Raw genomic sequence first — 21876 nt, forward strand, 5'->3', positions numbered from 1 at the left:
CCTATCTTATTGAATCTTTTACTCATATGTTACTCTCTTAAAGAAATGTACCTCTGATCATCCTATTTAAAGTTTTCCGTCTGCCTCTCTTCCTCCATATTCCTGAAGCATTTCATCTTCTAATATAGTATCTAACTTACTTATTCATTATGTCTATTGTCTTAGGTTTAGTACACTCATGTACCTCATGCACCTAAAACACTGCTTGTCACATTATATATGCTCAACAATTGTTAATTGAATGAAATTAATAGATTCAAAAGCTTATAAAGATAGCAATTATAATCTAAGAGAAAGCTGTACGCTAGTGCAGAGAGTTGTAACTTTCCTTTAAATTTTTTGCCTGAAATGTCATAGAAACACAAGACTAACAGTTTCAAAATTGGTTTCAAAATATAGTTTGGACACCGTTGATAATGTCTTAACCTATTACTACTCTAAATGCTTGAGCTATATTCTTGGTAATATGCTCTTTGTTCTTAAAAGTGAAAAGCCCACTTTATTCCACTTAGTTTAAACTTTTATTTCATGTCTAACTGGAAATTTAACTTTCCACCTATCTTCTGGAGTTGGAATTATCCACTTGGTTAAAGAACTTTATAAAACTTTTTATAATTCCAATATAAACTATATTTTTTTATGATTTCCTTATAGATGATGATTGGCAGGAAGCACATGAGCGACTGGCTGAATTGGAAGAGAAGCTACCGGCAGCAGTCAATGAACAAACAGGCAATGGAGAAAGGGATGAGATGGACTTGTTGGGTGACCATGAGGAAAATCTGGCAGAAAGTCTCAGTAAGATGGTGATTGAAAATGAACTAGAAGATTCAGCCATCATGAGGGCAGTGCAGACCAGGCCAGTGTTGCAAGTGAGTAAGTTACTCTGATTTGAGCATAGTAGCAGACTAATAAAGTGAAATATTGAGTTTTGCTATTTCTTTTCATTTACTGTAATGAGAGATTTACATATACCATGCTGTTAGTGTAATTCCCGATAACAATTCTGGAGATGAAGTTGGGGAATGATGTATACTCTGGGACTATAATTTCTTATTCTAAAGCAGTTGAGGCTCTTTTGGGGCTTTGTTTACCAAAAGTAGGTACTTCATGCAGAGAGCCCACACTATTCCAGACTTTGTGTATTTTTCTTTTTTGTTAGCCCCAACCAGGAGGTCTTAATTCCAGCATCTGGGATGGATCTGAAGTTCTGAGGCGAATCCGAGGACCATTGCTTGCTCAGGTATTAAACATTTCTCTTTAAATACAGTTCCTCATCTGGGAAAATTTCAAGCTTGCTCCTGTTGTCATCCTTTCCTTGCAGAAACATATAGTTGGATTTCATTTGCCAGTCTTAGGTCGATTACTCCATCCAGCACTCATAGTTTTACCACTTCCTCTGTCTCTATGGAGTTGCTGACTTGACTGTGCTTTACCTGGAAAAGGTTGAAACAGGGGTGACCTGGAGAGTGACCGGGGCCAGGGAGAGGAGTGCCCAGCAAGGAGGAGGGTGACCTAGGAGTGGGGAGGTGGAGGACTCAAGGCTGAGAGATTCCCAGAGAGGGCCCACTGTGAACTGGATATTCAAACACATTCGGACTGGTCCACCTTCCTCAGAGCCCTGAGCATGCAACATGAAATTGGGGTCCCCCAACTCCAGAGGGGCTCCCCTGTTCCCAAGTAGCACCCTTAGCGACATCAGAAGCAAGTCCAAATTACCAAAGTTAAAGGTGGTTATTTGATTGGTTGGTTTTTATAGTAAGACCTTTTTGCAGCGCATGCAATATACTTAATTGCTGTATCTGTATTATATGGTTAGACCAAGAAGTGTTTACATGCAACAAGCATATGTGGAAATGCATTTCTGAAGACCAGAATAACTCAAGGCTGCAATTGTATTCAGAACAGAAAATAAAGTTTAAAATAATAATAAAGTAAAAGGTTGAAATGGACCATTGTAACTCAAATTTGTCACCTTACAATTTGAGTTACTTGTAAAGTCATTTCTAGGCAGAACTATAAAGCTGGAGAATAGATTGGTGCTTGCAAGTGTTTGGGAGTGGTGGGAGAGGTTTACAACAACTCATACAACTTAACAAAAGGAAGATAAACAATCCAATCATAAAATGGGCGAAAGACTTAGACACTTTTCAAAAGAAGACCTACAGAAGGCCAGGAGACAAATGAAAACATGCTCAAATTATTCAACAGATGCATATCAAAAAACGACAGTGAGGTAACATCTCACACCTGTCAGAATAGCTGTCATCAACAAATCAACAAACGACAAGTGCTGGCAAGGATATGGAGTTAAAAGGAACCATTTTTGCACGACTGGTGGGAATGCAGACAGGTGCAGCCACTGTGGAAAACAGTATGGAGTTTCCTCAAACAATTAAAAATGGTGCTCCCATTTGACCCAGTAATCCCACTTCTAGGACTATATCCTAAGAAATCAGAAACACCAATCAGAAAGTATATATGCACCCCTATGTTCATAGCACAATTTACAATAGCTAAGATTTGGAAGCAGTCTAAATGCCCATCAGAAGAGTAGATTAAAAAAATTGTGGTACATCTATGCAATGGAATCCTATGCTGCTATAAAAAAGAAGGAACTCTTGAGGAAGGGAGAGAGATAGAGAGCTAGAAATGTCGATGAGAGAGAAACATCGATCAGCTGCCTCCTGCACACCCCCTACCGGGGATGTGCCCGCAACCAAGGTATATGCCCTTGACCGGAATCGAACCCGGGACCTTTCAGTCCGCAGACCGACACTCTACCACTGAGCCAAACCGGTTTCGGCAAAAGAAGGAACTCTTAACCATTTGCAACAGCATGGATGGACCTGTAGAGCATTATGCTAAGCAAAATAAGCCAGTCAGAGAAAGATAAATATCAGATGATCTCATTTATATTTGTGGAATATAATGAACAGCGTAAACTGATGAACCAAAATAGAGGCAGAGAAAAAATATTTTAGAATATAATAGAAGTAATTCTGTTATTTGCAGGTTTTTTAATATTTTTAATATTTCCTGCAACTTTTGTGATATTACGTTATGTTAATACAGTTTTGGTATTATATTTAAAATTCTTTTTCTTGAAATATTAATTTTTATTGCATGTAATATATTTAAAATCATTTTTCTTGAAATATTAATGTTTATTGCCTGTAAAAAAAACACTCTACAGAGGAAGTTTGAGGAATTGTAAAATTGTTTTATATTTTGATTGTGGTGGTAGATTCATGACTCTGCATTTATTAAACTTCAAAGAACTGTACACCAAAGAGGGTACATTTTACTGGATATGAAATAAAAATAAAACTTAAAAATTTCTCGAGATACTTTGACATTTATAGAGATTATTAACATGTTTCAAGTTAAGCTTAGCTTTTTTGTTTTTGTTTGCTACTTCCTTAATTAGGAAATGCCTACGGTGTCTGTATTAGAATATGCCTTGCCTCAGAGGCCCCCACAGGGCCCAGAAGATGATCGGGACCTTTCCGAGCGTGCATTACCACGGCGGTCAACTTCACCTATCATTGGGAGCCCTCCTGTTAGAGCTGTCCCCATAGGCACCCCACCTAAGCAGATGGCTGTACCCAGCTACAACCAACAGGTACCTCTCATTAACAGGCACTCAGCCCAGGATATTGGGAATCTGGGCAAAATTATTGGGGAAACTGGTGATGTTGGGAAGAGGGTGGAAATTTTGGGTAGGCATTAGATTAGAAAGAAAAATAGCCAATTAGGGGAGAAGTTAGTACCAATAAGAGACACATTCCCCAATGCCCCTTGCTGGTGCTGCTCCTGTTGCTGCTTTCTAAATGGGGAGAAAAGGGTAGTTAACCACATTTAGTGTATATGTCCTTTTTAAAGGGTTTTGCTGGCTGCCCAAAACATTAGCAGAGAGGTAAATGAAAGCTGGGGGGAGTGGGAACACACAGCATTGTCCACATCCCTTTTTACCTTTAAGATATCCCTGCTTTCCCTAGAGCCTGTGCAGTCCTGTTCCATAGACTTTCCTCCACCTGAAACGAGCAGCTGAAAAGGAAGGCCAATTTGGAAGGTATGGGGGGAGGGTGGTGTTGGTATGGCCTAGTTAGGCTCAGTATCCCATGAAATGGTGGAGTCACAGTATATCACTAAAGAGCTAAGCATGGCGGCCATATCACAGGGGCTTCAGAATAGGACTTAGTTAATCCTCCAGCTTTCTTATCATTCCTTCTCCCTCACTGCTACCAAAATATATACTTTTGGAGAGAATTTGCAAGTTTGAGTATCTGCTGGTACCTCCCTCAGATAGCATGGAAGGGTGGGGATAACTGGAGAATTAGCTAAATTTTCCTCAGTTAAAAGCTACTGATATTTGTGAGAGGTTCTGTATATGAACCCATAGCCTTAGCAATTGGTTTAGAAGTAGGGCTTTGCATTGTGTTCTGAGTCTCTACCAGTACTAGAAGGGAGGGAGTGTAGGTAGAGAAAAAACTGACTTCACTGAGTGTAGTTGTTTATATGTTTGTCCTCATAGATTCTGTGTCCGAAGCCTGTCCATGTTCGGCCCCCAATGCCACCACGTTATCCTGCTCCCTATGGTGAGAGGATGTCTCCAAACCAGCTCTGCAATGTCCCGGTATGTCACTCTACAACCAAATGAAAATTAAGACTGTATTTTCCAATCACTGCCTATTTAATCACCATACAAGTATATGGACTTCTCTTAAATTATGCATAATTTTTTTTCTATCTCCATACTTGAATTTCTGGGTCTTCTGGTCCCCAGATCAGAAGACATGTTCATTATTCTCAGATGTTTCTTACATCAGTTCTTATCTTTAAAAACCTAAACTCAGCCGAAATTGATTTGGCTCAGTGGATAGAGCGTCGGCCTGCGGACTGAAAGGTCCCGGGTTCGATTCCGGTCAGGGGCATGTACCTTGGTTGTGGGCGCATCCCCAGTGGGGGGTGTGCAAGAGGCAGCTAGCTGATCGATGACTCTCTCATCGATGTTTCTAACTCTATCCCTCTCTCTTCCTCTCTGTAAAAAAAAAAAAAATCAATAAAATGTATTTAAAAAAAAAAAAAGAAAAGAAAAGAAGAAAAGAAAGCAACAAAAAAGTTTAAAAAAAAAACAAACAAACCTAAACTCAGCGTGATCATTTGTTTTCCTTCTATCTCTGTCCCTCGTTTTGCTTTCTTTTTCATGTTACATTATGATAGTACTTTGTAATTACATAATTATTCTCTTTTACATTAGTGGACAGCTTAACTGTACAGTTTAAGAGTGCTTTTCCCCCCTATGTTTTGCATTTTGTTGTTGTTCTGTTTGTTTTTAAATTCTTTATAATTGCAAGTAAGTATTACGTATGTCTCCTTTCTCCCTATTGACCTCTCCCCGATTGCTCCCACCCCCTAGCACATGCCCTTCCCCCCCTATTATCTTTGTCCATTGGTTATGCTTATATGTATACAGTTTAAGAGTTTTTATATCCAAAAAAATAATAAAAAAAATTAAAATAAAAATAAATAAAAAAAGAGTTTTTATATCCAAGTTTATTCTGCATTTCTATTGAGTTTCCTTATTATATTGATTTACCTATTTCATACTATATAAGTTTTATCTTTTTTTTTTTTTTTCCTAGAACTCTTCCCTACTGGGTCACCCTTTCCCTCCTAGTGTTCCTCCGGTTCTCAGCCCCCTCCAGAGAGCACAGCTTCTTGGAGGAGCACAGGTAAGCCTTCAGGAGCTCAACCCATAAAGAGCTCTCTTACTTTCCTGAAGTTCACTAAATGATACCTTTCTTTTTCTCTTTGATCAATCACTACTGCCATTTCAAATAAACTTAACAATGTTAACTTTTCTGTGGATAAAAGCAAGGGGACTTGCTGATTAACTAAATCTAAGATTTTGTTCCTCTGTAGCTACAGCCTGGACGGATGTCTCCCAGCCAGTTTGCACGGGTCCCTGGGTTTGTTGGTAGTCCACTTGCTGCCATGAATCCCAAGCTGCTGCAAGGGCGAGTTGGGCAGATGCTTCCCCCAGCACCAGGCTTCCGTGCCTTCTTTAGTGCTCCACCTCCTGCTACACCACCTCCTCCACAGCAGCACCCCCCTGGCCCAGGACCTCTCGTGCAAAACTTACGGTATACACAGCAAATGCTACTGTCTGTTTATTCATTGTTGGCTGAGTTTCCTATTGATGTTTAGTATTTTAATATGAAAGTGATAAATTTTGAGATGTTACTAGATCCCCAAGTTGCCAGAAGAGAAATGTTTGACAGTCTGCAGGCTTTCTTATAAATTACATTTTCCTCAAGTCACAAATTTCCTGTGTACATTTGCACATTCCTAATTAATCACCTCTTTTATTTCTTCTAAAGTTTATGTCTCAACTCTATATTCATTTTACAAACACACACATACTTATACAGGGTGGGGCAAAAAATAGGCTTATAGTTGTGAATATGCAAAACACAGCTTATTATTATTATCACTAGAAGCCCGTGCATGAAATTCATGCACTTGGGGGGAGGGGGTCTCCCTCCAGCCCGGCCTGCACCCTCTTACAGTCCAGGAGCCCTCAGGAGCTGTCAGTCAGACATCCTTAGTGCTGCGCAGAGGTGGGAGAGGCTCCCACCACCACAGCTGCATTCACCAGCCGTGAGTCTGGCTTCTGGCTGAGTGGCGCTCCCCCTGTGGGAGCGCACTGACCACCAGTGGGCAGCTCTTGCATTGAGTGTTTGCCCCCTGGTGTTCAGTGTGCATCATAGTGACCTGTTGTTCTTCTGTTTGGTCAATTTGCATGTTAGCCTTTTATTATTTAGAATATTGTATTCCATATGAACAACTGTAAACCTACTTTTGCCCAACCGTATATATATCATTAAGGGTTCTTTCGAGAAACAGAACCAAGAGGTGCCATATATACATAATACAAGGTGGGACAAAGGCAGTTTTACAGTTGTGAGTATATGAAACAGAGTTTATTCTTTTTTTTTTTTTTTTTTTTTTTTTGATTTTTTACAGAGAGGAAGGGAGAGAGATAGAGAGTTAGAAACATCGATGAGAGAGAGTCATCGATCAGCTGCCTCTTGCACACCCCCTACTGGGGATATGCCCGCAACCAAGGTACATGCCCTTGACCGGAATCGAACCCGGGACCCTTCAGTCCCCAAACCGACGCTCTATCCATTGAGCCAAACCGGTCTCGGCCAGAGTTTATTCTTATAGTATTATTTATTAATTATTGTTTTACTTTCCATATAAACAACTGTAAAGCCACTTTTGTTCCACCTTGTATTTTTAGTGTCATCCCAAGTGATTGTAACTAAGAATGTTAAACCTAGAGCAGTGGTCGCCAACCTTTTGGACCTCACAGACCACCAGTGGTCTGCAGACCACCAGTTGGCAACCGCTGATTTAGACTTCTGTTTGACAGAAGCAAAGAGAAAAAGAATTACACTTCTTTTTTGTTAATTCACTCAAATTTATGATCACCTGCTCAGGAATTGAGAGTTGGCCATTGTAGAAGACATAAGAACATATGGCTAACTTTTCCTTCTAAAAAGTCTCCTTAGAATAGACTTTAACATTCCCTTGGATGAACCTGTATAAAGTTATCTTATACTAACAACATTCTTGAAAACTTCAAATCATCAGGACAACATAAATAAAAACCTTTTCTGTTTTTTCTTAGATCTCAGGCCCCAATGTTTAGAGCAGACACCACTCATCTTCATCCACAGCACCGTCGACTTTTGCATCAGAGACAGCAACAGAATAGAAAGTAAGTGTTCACCCTCCTCCTTTGCAATTTTTTAATTCAGCTGTTCATTTTGACAGTGTACATGGTGCTACTAGTTTATTTTTTTTAATATATTTTTCTTGAGGGGTTGAGGGATAGAAACATCAATGATGAAAAAGAATCATTGGTCAGCTGTTTCCTGCACGCCCCCTAGTGAGGATCAAGCTGCAACCCAGGCATGTTTTCTGACTGGGAATCACACCATGATCTCCTCGTTCATAGGTCAGCGCTCAACCACTAAGCCATGCTGGCTCGGCAAGGAGTTACTAATTTAGTTTACTTTTTAAGTAAATTTAAATAGTATTGAATTTATTTTACTGGTAAAGTCAGAACATATAAGATATCATTTTGTTTGTGATACACTAGATTCAAATAATAAGATTTTTGTCAGCTAATTTCCAAGTTACTATAATTCTCTTAATCAGAAATACAGTTTAGATCTGATTTTTTTTTCTTTTAAGCCAAAATTTTATATTCTTACCAAGTTCTTACCATATTCTTACCTACCTTTTGTCTACCATCTCAGCTCTGAGATAATCTTGAATTATAGTAGTTAGCTTTATATTTGGGTCAGACGTAATGCCAACAGTCACTCTTTAATCTTAGCTATAATTCTTTAATCCTCATGCAACAAATACATATTGATACATGTGACCCTGCCATATGCCAGGCACTGTGGGGATTGAACAAGGCCTATAAAACCCTGCCTTAGTGGAGCTTATGTTATAATCATAAAATTAAAAATTTAACAAAACTTAGATTTCTTTAACCTTCAGTTTAATGTTTGCTATGTGTAGTCCATTCTGACATTCAAAGGAATGTGCCTATAATTAACTCTGTGGGACTGTACACTTTAGAATTTGATAAGAGGGTAGATCTCATGATAACTGTTCTGAATAACAAAAGACCACACTAACATGCAATTCCCAGTAGAACCTACATGGCTCATAAAAATGAAGTCTCAAAAAGCTCACTTTTAATCAGAAAAATGCAGATTAAAATTAAATAACCATTTTACATCTCCACATGGTTAAAATTTGAAGTGTCACTGACTGTTGTTATTGGCAGGGTTGGAGTGTACAGCCTCTTAAGAGAGAATTTGGCAATAAATAATAAGGTTGAAAATGTGAATACACCTCCTCTTAGTAGATCTATTTTTAGTACATACTTGTGTATATTATCAACATGGATAAGTATGAAAAGCAGTATTGAGTGAGAACCATTTATATAAAATTGAAAGGCACCCTGAATAGTAATGTATAACATTTAAAGATGGACACACAAGTAACCAAAGAACTTATGTGCATATATGCATAGCCCATGGACATAGACAATAGTACAGTGGGAAAGAGGCTGTGTGGAGGGAGGCAAAGAAGGAAGGGAAATGAGGGACATCTATAATACTGTCAACAATAAAAAATAAATTTAAAAAAGGAAAAAAAAGTATAAAAACAATTCAGGAAGGGTACATACTAGTCGTTCCTCTAGAAACTGGGCTAGGATCCAACCAGAGAAGTACAAGACAGCCTTCAGCCGTAAATGTAATGCTTAATATTACTTTTTAAAAATCTGAAGCTAATTTGGCAAAATAGATTTTTTTTTTCATTATGTCTAGGTGGAAGGTAAATGGATATTTATTATAGTATTTTCTGAGTATTTCTCTACATTTGAATTATTTCATGATTTTCAACAAATATAAAAAAGTATATAGACTAGTAATCAAATTGGCCTGTGTTCAAATCTCTTACTCTGACCAGTTGTGTAGCTTTGGACAAATTGGCCTTAGTTTATTGTCTTAAGTGGAAAAGTAAACCTACCTCATAGGGTTATTGTAGGGCTTATACAAAAGTCTATAGATGAAAGTACTTAGCATTTGGTAAGGAAGTCAGATCTTAGTTTTATTTCCTTAACTGTGTATTGCATAGCTCTTGCCTCTCAAATTTTGTAAAGAGTCAGCTCTTTTTCACTTCTCTTTTAGCAAAAGCAAAGGGATATCTTTTTTTTAATTGGCCTTGTTTATTCCTGTATTATTATAATGCATAATAAATGCCGCTTTAAGTGAATGTTGTATATGTTTTTCAGTCAGCATCGGAATCTCAATGGTGCAGGAGATAGAGGAAGTCACCGGAACAGTCACCAAGATCATCTCCGGAAGGATCCATATGCCAATCTCATGTTGCAGCGAGAAAAGGACTGGGTCTCCAAAATCCAGATGATGCAACTGCAAAGCACTGATCCCTACTTGGATGATTTTTATTACCAGGTAAATACTTTCTGCTAGTTTTGAGGGTCATAATTTAGTTCCTCCTCTGGTGAAAGCACTCATTTAAATATTGGTAGAATTGAACATTGATAGAATTTTCTTTTGAAGTAGTCTTCAAGTGGATAAGAATGACTAAATTCTGTCCTCTTTTTAAGCTGGTAAGCCTCTCACTATTCACTAAAAGGTTTGCATATAAGCCTTCTATTTTTCACAAATAGAGGGTCTCAGACCAATGTTTTCAAATCCCTTTGGCATCAGTAATCTGGTTCTTTCAATTAAGAATATTGGCAGTCTCTCTCGGCCTGTGTCACTCAGTTGTTAGGTGTCATCCCATGCAGGTTGCAGGTTCAGTTCCCCATCAGCCCAGTTTGCAGGCTCAAATCTCTGGTAGGGGGCATGCAGGAGGTAGTCAATAATGTATTGCTCTTACATTGATGTTTTTGTCTCTCCCTCTAAAAAGTCAATTTAAAAATCTTTAAGAAAAAAGAATATTGCCAATCTAACTTTAAAGATATTTCCATTGATGATTAGCTTTTTTGAAGGCGGGATATTTTTTGATAAAGCTAATTTATAGCAGTTTAATAAAAATTAGAGACCAATACATTTACAGAAGGCAAGTTGTTACAGTTACCAGTATAATTTTTTAATGGTAAAGAGCTGCCATATATGTGCTTGTGTTGCAACTGAAATTCTTGTCATGGGCAGAATTACTTTGAAAAACTGGAGAAACTGTCAGCTGCTGAAGAAATACAAGGTGATGGTCCTAAAAAGGAGCGCACCAAACTCATTACCCCTCAGGTGGCCAAACTGGAGCATGCCTATAAGCCAGGTAAGCCCTCATCTCCTTAATGTAATAAGAGAAATTTGGTAGGCTGCTGATAACATAAAATATAAGTAACTGCATAGGTGACTGGATAGAGATGTTTAAAACTATTAAAGTAACGTTGTCCTTAGTAAATACCGAGGTCAACCTTTGTTCAAGTGTGGAGTAAATGGTTTGGTATGGACCTTTCAGGTCCTTTTCTACTTGAGATTCCATAACTTTTTAATGCCTTTTTAAATTCATAATACTGCTAATATAGATAAGAGAGGAACATTTCAGATCTCTATTTGATTATTATTGCAACAAAAAAAAATTGAAAAGGGTAAATTTTGATAAGAGCTTGCTTTAAATAATACTTGAATTTTTATAGTAAATTATTAAACTATGATAAAGAACAGAGAATATAAAGATTTCAGCTGTCTGCCTGCACTGCTGAGTTTTTGTTGGAAATGTTTTGTCCTTGCAGTGCAATTTGAGGGCTCTTTGGGAAAGCTTACCGTCTCTAGTGTGAATAATCCCCGGAAAATGATTGATGCTGTTGTGACATCTCGGAGTGAGGATGATGTAAGTGTCAGCAGAATTGTGTGTTTAAGAAATTCTGGGTCATCACTACTTCTTTTGGGGTCATTGTGGAATGGAATCATTATAGTCTAACCTAATCTGGAGCTTCTGATCTGGCCTATCATGGCATTCTGGTTTTCTTCAAATGTGCTGAGATTCTAACACCTTCATCTCTAAGGCAGCCAGGCAGGACCTGGGGTGGCAGGAATCTTTTCACTGACTAACTGGCTGCAAATAGCATCAGCTATTTTTCTCCAGTATTTAAATGATCATTTTCTATGTGTTTTAAGATTTTTCTATAATATCTTCATCTTCTGCATTCTACAATTACCTTTGCCTATCTATGAGTTCCGTTTCATGGTTTGTGTGTGGATTTGTTCAGTCAACCTTATGACCTTTGTCCACATCAGTGTTTTTAGAATATTAACTTTCAAGAAGTCAAGATTGTCTTCTCAAAGTATTTTCAAAATGGAACTTACATATGCAAACTTAGAAACTTATTTTTAATAGCAGTAAACAGTCCATATTAAATAGTCTTATCTTTTTTTAGGAAACAAGAGAAAAACAGGTTCGGGACAAGAGACGAAAAACCCTTTTCATAATTGAGAAAGTAAGTTTTAGAATTTGTTGCTATGGTGTCAAATAAGGAATTGTCAAATGTATGTACTATAAGTAGAAAAGCAATCAGTGCTCTGTAATTTTAATTAATGAATACAATCTTGTTAAGTGCCTATTATGTGCCAAGCACACCAGAAAGAAATGTGGTGTTCTCACCTGAGGCCTCAAGGAAGGCTCTCATGTTCACAGGTACTGGGTTTTGTCCAAACTTGTTCAGGTTAGAGTTGAGTGCTAGGTGCAGGTCACCTTTCTAGAACAATTGAAATAAAAATTATGTTGTTCCACCTATGAAATAATTGAATCAGTTCACATATATTTATTGGGCACTCCCTGGGTGCGGGGTGCTAAGAAAAATAAGGTAGCACTGGTAGTTGTTTTGTGAAGTGTAAATACTAAGTTGCAAGGCAATAGAACATAGTGGTTAAGAGCACAGACTCTGGAACCAGGCTGCAAATCATGCCTTTTTCACTTTTAATTGAGTCTGTGATTTGAGGCAAGTTATTTAACCTTTCTGTGCTGACCTCAGTTTCTTCATCTATAAAAATGGAGATGATGATAGTCTCTTTCTCATTGGGCTATAGTGAGTATTCGGAGAATGAGTACTTACATGCAAAGTGCTTAGAGCCGTGCCCAGCACCCAGTATAAAAATTAACTTTTTTTTTTTTTTTAATCAATGTAAGGTTTCACTTGGAGCAGTGATACAGGTTGTATATATTACAGAGCTGAAGTGTGTAATCTTTTCACTATCATTACTTTCTGGATTAGAGGTCAAGGAGACAGGAAGAAAGGTATTTGAAGAAATTTAGAAGCCATTTCCTTGTGTTTTTCTGGATTTAAAAGAGCACTTTTGTTCTCTGAATTTTATTACAGTGAGCTTTCATTCCTAGGTCTTTTATCTGGTAGTCCTAAACTGTGAGGTGATTTATCTAATATTCTGATCCTGACTTAGACCTACAGTTTGCTCCTGGATGTGGAGGATTATGAAAGGCGTTACCTCCTAAGTCTAGAAGAAGATCGACCTGCACTGATGGATGAAAGAAAGCACAAAATTTGCAGCATGTATGACAACTTAAGGGGAAAATTACCTGGACAAGAGAGGTAAGAATTGTGTACTTTGAGGAAGACATGAGATTAGCAGGACTCCCTACTCTGCTAAACTGAATTTTATACATTTCTACCTTTTCTCTCTTACCATTTCAGTAAGCTACAAGTCTGTTCTTTTGGCCTAATTCAGATGCCACTTCATATAAAACATTTTGTAATCCTTCCCAGCCAGGAAAAAAAAGTCTCTTTATCCTGAATTGATTTATTCAACAAATACTTACTTGGTATCTACTAGGGACGGTGCTGAGTGCTGGCGAGAAAGTGAGGAATATTATTCAGTTTCTATTTTTGAGCTTATGGATTGTACTTGGTTAATGCTTACTAGCATGCTCAACCTTGTAATCTTTATGTTTTTATTTCCTACTAAGCTGAAAAGTATAAACATTTAAACTTCCTTGGGATTTTCATAGATTACTCATACACTATGGAAACTTGTCAGTCTTTCAATGAAGACTAAGCTCCTTAATATATCCTTTTTTTTTTTTTTTTTTTTTTTTCTGTATCTCTATTATCTCTCTCCCACCCAGTATCTGGAACAGAATCTTTCTAATGGTAAATGTTCTATAAATCCCAAATATTTATTTGATGAATGCAAGAGGACTATCTAAGCCAGGACATACACCAAACAGAACATAAGAATAAGCACCTTCTTTTCTGGAGTTGGGCTGACAGGGAACTGGTTGGATAAATATAGGTTTATCCATGGATTGGAATGTTATGCAGCCATTAAAACGTATGTAGTTGAAGTATATTTATTGATGTGGAAAAGTGTTCACAAAAAGTTGATTATTTTTCTGTTAATCTTCATCTGAGGATATTTTTCCATTGGTTTTTAGAGAGAGAGAAAGAGAGAAGCATCAATGTGAGAGAGTCACATCAATTGGTTGCCTCCCACACACACCCAGACCAAGAACCTGCTATCAAGATATGTGCCTTTGACAGGGACCTTTCAGTCTTCGGACCAACTCTGTCCACTGAGCCAAACCAACTAGGGCTGGCCAACTAAGGTTGGACCCATTTTTTTTTTTAATATATTTTTATTGATTTCTAGAGTCAGGGAAAAGGAGAGAGAGAGAGAGAAACCTCAGTGATGATAGGGAATCATTGATCAGTTGCTTCCTGCATACCCCCTACTGGGCACCAAGCCCGCAACCCAGGCATTCTTGACCAGAATCGAACCCAGGACCCTTTAGTCCATAGGCCTATGCTCTATCCACTGTGCCAAACCAGCCAGGGCTGAACCCATTTTTTGGTGAAAGATAAAAGTGTTATACCCAGCGAAAAATTTATTCAAAATGTTAACACTACCTCTCAGATTATGGAATTTTAATTTTCTTTTTGCTTATATAATTTTCAGATTTTGCTGTATTAACCATGTTATTTTATAGTTAGTTAAAAGTTAATAAAGGAAATTAATGCATATGGTTTGACCAATTTTTTTTAACATACAGTTTTTGAAATAATGTTCTACATTTGAGAAACTTGAAAAATTACTTTTTATTATTTGATTGAGAATTGGAGAAGTTAATTCTCACTATTTGGTAGTACAGATAATTGTAGAGTGAAAATGAATGCAGTATATTTATTTAGTAACATGCAAGAGGGAAGGGAGATTTTATATTGTTCTTGCTGACCTAAGTTAGCATTTTTTCTTCCCCTGCAGGCCAAGTGATGACCACTTTGTACAGATCATGTGTATCCGAAAAGGGAAGAGAATGGTTGCCCGCATTCTCCCTTTCCTCTCCACAGAGCAAGCAGCTGACATTCTCATGACAACAGCCAGGAACCTCCCATTCCTTATCAAGAAGGATGCACAAGATGAGGTGATCCTCATGTGGGAGGGAGGGATGTCTTCTTTGGGTCTTCGTAGTATGATTTCTAGAATCCAAATTTCTTTTCCTCCCCTTTCTTTTTGTGTTGCTTTTCTAATCTTTGGCAGTGTGACTTGATTATTTAAAATAAAAATTTACTCCAGACCTGTATTTTTAATTCCATGTTTCATCCCACGGACCAGGTTTCTAAATATGAAGAAAACAGTAATTCCTTCTTATTTAACACTAGAGTCCAGGTGCATGACATTTGTGCACTCAGGAGGGTGGCCTTTTACAGTCCAGGAGCCCTCAGGGGATGTCCGACTGACAGCTTAGGCCTGCTCCCTTAGTGTTGCTGCTGCGGAGGCGGGCCGCTGCACTTGCCAGTGGCTGAGCAGCTCTCTCCCTATGAGAGTTCACTGACCACCAGGGGGAAGCTCCTGTGTTGAGAGTCTGCGCCGCCCCCCTTCTCCCTCCTCTCCCCATAGTCAGTGCGCATCATAGCAACCGGTTGTTCGCCATTTGATTTATTTGCATATTACCCTTTTATTATATAGGATAGTTGTAAAGCTGTGGTCTGTATCTGAACTACTTGGGAAGCAAATAGTTTAGCCCTACCCCAAATATGCTGAATCAGAATTTACAGAGGAAAGATCAGGGACTCTGTATCTATAACAAAATCCCAGCTGAATATGATGCTCACTAAAGTTTGCAAACTTATGGTCTTGGTTACTTTGCAAGATATAAAATAGCACTCATTGGGCTGTTGTCACCAGCTCAACATTTACCTGTAGCCTGAGTTGAATGGCATCCTGCCCACAGGAATCAGGCCAGTACTTTTAAGTAACTTTTATCACAATCTATACTAGGTTGGATATTGAAACATGATTACCAAGTTTACAAGTTAACTCTTGGTGAGAATTATTATCTGCTTATTCCTGTCATAAAACTTGAAAGACTAGCAGAATTTAGAATAGTCTTAGAAATTCAAAACAAAAAATTAATAGGGTAGCACAAAGGGCTAGTATCATTAATTGTGAGCTTCAGAAAAATAGAATTAATGATAGTGAACCTGTTAGAATAGACTACAAGTTAAGTAACAACCATCTGGTAATAGTCCCCAGAAACATGATCTCAAGATACCTTATCAGTGATGTAACATGAAAGTTGAAAATTATTCCTTTTGAAATGAGTTGGGAAAAAATACCTTCTTGAAATTTTAGCGTCTGCAGAAGAAATGAATATGAAGTTTAGGTCTTATCATTGGAAAATGGGTTGGAAGTTAAGGATTTGAGGTTTATCCTAGAAAATAGAAGACAAGAATAAAAGTAACCGCTATTGCCGGGACCGGTTTGGCTCAGTGGTAGAGCGTTGGCCTGCGGACTGAAAGGTCTCAGGTTCAATTCCAGTCAAGGGCATGTACCGTGGTTGCGGCCACATTCCCAGTAGGGAGTGTGCAAGAGGCAGCTGATCGATGAATCTCTCTCATCGATGTTTCTAGCTTTCTATCTCTCTCCCTTCCTCTCTGTGAAAAATCAATAAAAAATATACTTTAAAAAAAAAAAAAAGTAACCGCTATTTTACAGCATATAAATTGTAGGCAAGGAGGAAGGCATTCATTCATCATAATCTCAGAGGAACTCATCAATGGAAACAAGTTGGGAAAGCACAAACCAACTTGAAGGAGCTCTCACTGGTAAAAGTGAGATTATTTTTATCTTAAAGAAAAATTACAGAAGTGGATTGAGGTAGAAATATTTAATGAGTTTATAATGATACCAAGAAATATGTCAATCATCTTCAGAGATTGCTAGGCCATCAACTTAATATTCTGAAAACTGATAAGTAAAGGAAAAGAATCAAGCTTCATTCTGCCTTTCCATTATAATCAAATATGGTGACCAGAGAGTTTATAATTGAAAGTTCTTTATAGAAGAACTAGAGGCCCGGTGCACAAAATACATACATGGGTGGGGTGGGGGGAGGAGGCGGGTCCCTCAGCCCTGTCTGCAACCTCTCAATCCAGGACCCCTCAGGGAATATCAGGCCTAAACCGGCAGTTTGACATCCTCTTGCAACCAGGGACTCTGCATGCACCAGTGATCATACTTTTCATACAGGTACTGTAAAAGACATCTTGCTGTTGTATGGGCAGCTACATTTTTACATTTTTTTGCCCTGATTATAAAAAGTAGTACATAACATGATCCTTCTGAAGCAGTAGTACCATTTTCCCTATCTTCTAGGTAGAAACACTGAAGTTGAGAGAAGTTAAATAATTGGCTTTGTCACACGTAAGTTATAAGTGTCAGAATCAGAGCTAATGACAAAGTGTGCAAGCCAGAGTCCATGCATATCATCACTGCATCATCCTGTTTTTTAAGTGTTAGAGTAGCCTTGCCAGGTTTTAATTTTTAAATCTAAGAGACTGTTCCCAGTATATAGGGTAGGGTCCCTAGGCCTGGCCAGCGATCAGGGCCATCAGTGGGGCTATCTGCAGGCGGGGCGATCCAGGGTGCCCCTGCTGGCAACTGCCTTTGCTGGTGGCCTGGCACCACTCACCAGCCGGCCCCACCCCCCGATCACCATTGCCAGTCACCTCCCTTTCTGGGGCAGATGCTCAACCCAGGAGCTGCCCACAACCAGTGGCAGCTACTGTGTTGAGTGTCTGTGCCCTAGTGGTCAGTGCACGTCATAGCGACCTGTTGTTCGTCATTCGATTGATTTGCACATTAGGGTTTTATATAGTATTTCAGTTACTAAATGCAAAAATATGATAAAATTAGAAAATTGTTTTACAACCCCCAAATGGAAAAGCAGTCAATCTGAACAGCAATCATTACTGATACTAAAAGCATTAGGTTAAGGGTGGGTAGAGGACTTTACACGGGTTGGAGCAATCTAACAACACCTGAACCCACTGGTCACTGTTCACAACACTAAGAGGGAAACTACCAGATGTCATATACATTTTGACATGATGCTGTAGAAAGCACATAGTTCTACCAGCCCTCCAATAAACCTCACACAGGTGTAAATAACCAGATCCAAACTATGAGACAAATGAGAAAGTTTCTTCAACAAATAAATTATATGGGAAGAGGAGATGGACGGTGACGGAGGACCTGTTGTTAACAGATTTTAAAAGCCTTACCAACCAACCAAGTGCAGTCAATGAGTAGGTCTTATATGAACTATGATTAGAATAAATCCACTGCTAAAAGACATTTTTTTAAATTTTAATTTGGAGTAGATATTAGCTGATATTGAGGAATTAAATTTTGCGAGGTACGATGAGAGGTTTTTATTAGAGATACACACTGCAGTATTTATAGATGAAATGATATGATAAAGGAGGAACAGATTGAATAAAATTTGGCAAAATATTGGTTTAATTGTTGAAGTTTTGTAATGGGTAGGAACATGGACTTCATTATACTGCTTTTATACTTTTGTGTATATTTTTAAATGCTTTGATTTTTAAGCTTTATTTAGAGTAGTGGATCACAAAAAGTAGCCTACTCTCCACCCTTGGCTACTTTATAAAGTAAAACCAGCCATCATTTTTTTATAGCAGGGACATTGAGTGCTGGAAGCACTTTTGATTTCCTTTCATGTGTTGTAACCTAGTTATGTTGGTAGCTCTGTATTTTAACTTTTCAGTCCAGTTTAATGGCCAAAAGGAATGAATGGCTAACAGGCTAGAATTCATGGGTTCTGTTTTTAGCTACTAGCTCTATAACTCTGAACACTGAGCTTAGTCACTTAGCTTCTCTAATAATCTATAAAATTACTAAATCATTTTTCCATTTCCTCATTGAGCTTTTATAAAGATATACCAAAATAGAATTAACTCTGAAAATACATCTCAGTAATTCTGTAGCATTCTTAGAGTGTCTCACAATATATTGAAATTGCCTAAATACTCATCTTCTTTGTATTTTTGATCCCTGAGGGTCTGTCTATCCTTTTAACTTTTGTTTATCCTAAATTCCTGGTACATTGTAGGCATTTAAATATTTGTGGGATAAATTAAAATACTGATGTTTTATCATGAATCTTTTGTGTTTGAGAATTGATTTTATTCCCTGGCTTCACACAAGTCATGATATTTCATATGCAAATTGAGTTGAAAAGTTCTCCATAGAAACCTTAGAATACTTTGTTAGGATTCTAGTAGTATCTGCTAGACTTGTCAGCCCTTTTTTGTTAAATCTCACCTCGGGCAGTTGAGTATACAGCCTAGCACCCTTCTATCCAGGCTCACATACTAAGGGTGACTGAAGTTACAGTTGCCAGGATCTAATGTTTTGTTTTTTCTCTGTAGGTGCTGCCATGCTTATTGAGTCCCTTCTCCCACCTCCTCTATCATCTTCCGTCAGTGACTGTCACCAGCCTTCTGCAACAGCTAATGAACCTACCTCAGAGTGCAGCTGCACCAGCACCCTCTAATCCTCACCTCACTACTGTTCTCCAGAACAAGGTGGTCTTGCCTTTTTCGCCCCTGAACTTTACAAGGCTTCTAAATTTGAGTTACAGATAACACTAATGGCTGCTGTGGGTATGGCAACTTGTTAAAAATGTTTCCTTTGTCCAGAGTTACGTTAAAGTTCCTAGTAATAGAGGCTAGAATTAACAGTGGTTTCAACAAAACAGGATTTTATATATCTCATGTCAGTAAATATGATATAGTGACTCCACTCGTGGTCAGGGACGCAAGCTCATTCGGTTTGCCTTCTCATGACTCCACTGGGTCCATGATGATTGTAGAATTCAGATCTCCACTTTGCATCAGGAAGAGAGGTGGGTACGGATGGCTAAAACATGTGGCTAAAACATACGGATAGCTGTCTGTCTTTCTTATGGACCTTTTCCAGGAGTTTTCACCAACCATTATTTAAAATCTCAATGGCCACTCTTAGTCACACGCCACACCTAACTGCAGAAAGGGTGGAAACATCTTTTAGTTCACACCATTGTCATCTCAAATAAAATTAGAGTTCTCTTAGGAGGAGAAAAGTACATTGTGGTGGGTAAATAGCAGTCTTTGTTACATGACTTTATGTAGAAGAACATCCCATTTCATATTTAATTTCCATTAAGTTAAGTTTCCAGAGACTCATGGGGCAAGCACAAACCGAAGAAGGAGCATGAGCTTTTAAACAGAGCAACTTTTCATTCCTTGCCTGCCACTGTCTAGATTTGTGACTCTGAATAGATTATTTCATTTTGCTGAGCCATGGGTTCCTGGACTGTGGTGATGTCTACTTCAGTGTTTATGTCCACTTCAGGGTTTTCTTATTACTGAGATGCAAGAATAGCCATGAACAGTTCGTTGTAATGCGCAGTACATATAGGCATTAAGGGCCATCTGTTAGAGTGAAGTGAAAAAGTAGGCTCTTTCCTTGCCCCCCAAAACTGCCAAAGCATGACTCTGGAGAGGGAGCATTTGCAGTGCCTCAGGGACTTCATATGGGGTTCTGGGGTGATCAGTTATGTACCCTCCATATTATTTGATTTCCTGGTACTAATTTTGATAAAGGCATAGAAAATTGTGAGATTAGATGAGATTATATAGCCCAGTGTTGTTTTCCAGACATGAAGGGAACTTTTTGGGAAAGGCATGGTTGTCTTCTATGAAGGGAACTCAGGTGGGATGGAATCTCAAAATATCCCCATCTTCTCTTTATGATCCATCATAACTATGACTCAGACATTAACCCAATACTTCTAGTTCCTATTGAATTTTCATTCTATGCTCCTTTAGACTGCATGTTTCCTGCTTTTACCACTACCCCATAAATAAAACAAATCTTTATATATTTTAATTTCTAAAACATGTTGCAGAAATCATGATAATCCTAGTTATGGTGAATAGAAACTTCCCTTTTAAATTTTTTTTAGACTCTTATTAGCATCCTGTCTGTTTTTTTATTTCCAGATAGGTGTGTCCTTTTTTTTTTCTTTGTACCCTGATCATTCCAGTTACGTTTCTTTGTACTTTTCCCACAGGTTTTCCCACCTGTTTTTCTTAATTCAAAATATCTTGCTCTTTTTAATGTTTTTTTATTTTTTCCATGAACTTTAATTTTTTGTATCAAAGTTTGTCTTCATTTAACTTTCCTTTTTAATTCATTTATCCATGACAAGGAAAAGTTATCTTTTTATCACAGGGTGGGGTTGGGGAGCAGTGAGAACTGTAGGACACTGGGACTTTTGTTTCCATTGATTATGCTTTTTGCTGCTGTGCAAGGAGAAAGGCACAGTGACTTCGCTCATGGTTGTCTGATCTTTGCTCAGTCTCACTGAAGAGCACAGCGGTAGGGTCATTTTGATTTGCTAGTAGTGCCATTTCCCCTGCGTGGTGGTGGAGAGGATGCAGTATTGAACTTGAATCCCTCTCTCCTCTTGTAGTTTGGCCTGTCACTGCTCCTCCTCGTCCTGAGCCGTGGGGAAGACCTACAGAGTTCAGACCCTGCTGCAGAATCAACGGAAAACAACCAGTGGTTAGTCTGTGCTGTATTTCTTCTTTTAAGTTCTTTTAGGTAATCTTTTCATTCTTTTTCTTACATTGTTATTGATTTTCCCTTTCAGGATGCAAGTGATGTTCATGGCAACCAGAGAACTTCTGAGGATTCCCCAGGCAGCCCTGGCCAAGCCAGTCTCTATCCCCACAAACCTAGTATCCCTCTTTTCTCGCTATGTTGACCGACAGAAACTGAATTTGCTGGAGACAAAACTGCAGTAAGTTAGCAACAGGAGAATTCCATATTTCACTAACGTTGGCACTTTAGAAGTTATGCGGGGAGGGGGCAGAGCAGGCATAAATCTGAATTTGGTGGAAGAGATTACAGACTTCTATCAAATATATGAGTATCTGCTAGA

General features: G+C 38.3%; 1 protein-coding gene across 4 annotated transcripts in view; it reads left to right on the forward strand.

Moving 5' to 3' along the window:
• Positions 1–21876, forward strand: part of PATL1 (PAT1 homolog 1, processing body mRNA decay factor) — a 34495-nt gene that overhangs the window by 10783 nt on the left and 1836 nt on the right. For 2 of the 4 annotated variants that reach the window (XM_084894834.1, XM_084894833.1), the window contains exons 3-18: positions 655–872; positions 1163–1243; positions 3431–3625; positions 4538–4639; positions 5649–5738; positions 5929–6149; positions 7703–7792; positions 9893–10073; positions 10779–10902; positions 11363–11460; positions 12008–12067; positions 13026–13174; positions 14844–15003; positions 19319–19474; positions 21406–21497; positions 21586–21735. In XM_084894834.1, the coding sequence (XP_084750960.1) occupies positions 655–872; positions 1163–1243; positions 3431–3625; positions 4538–4639; positions 5649–5738; positions 5929–6149; positions 7703–7792; positions 9893–10073; positions 10779–10902; positions 11363–11460; positions 12008–12067; positions 13026–13174; positions 14844–15003; positions 19319–19474; positions 21406–21497; positions 21586–21735 (2167 nt within the window). Of the gene's footprint in view, positions 1–654; positions 873–1162; positions 1244–3430; positions 3626–4001; positions 4076–4513; positions 4640–5648; positions 5739–5928; positions 6150–7702; positions 7793–9892; positions 10074–10778; positions 10903–11362; positions 11461–12007; positions 12068–13025; positions 13175–14843; positions 15004–19318; positions 19475–21405; positions 21498–21585; positions 21736–21876 lie in introns of those variants that run through there. The other 2 variants (XM_084894835.1, XM_084894836.1) reach the window with 2 other exon arrangements.

Source organism: Pipistrellus hanaki, assembly GCF_964339955.1.
Source record: "Pipistrellus hanaki genome assembly, chromosome: 9".
In the NCBI taxonomy this organism is placed as follows: Eukaryota; Metazoa; Chordata; class Mammalia; order Chiroptera; family Vespertilionidae; genus Pipistrellus; species Pipistrellus hanaki.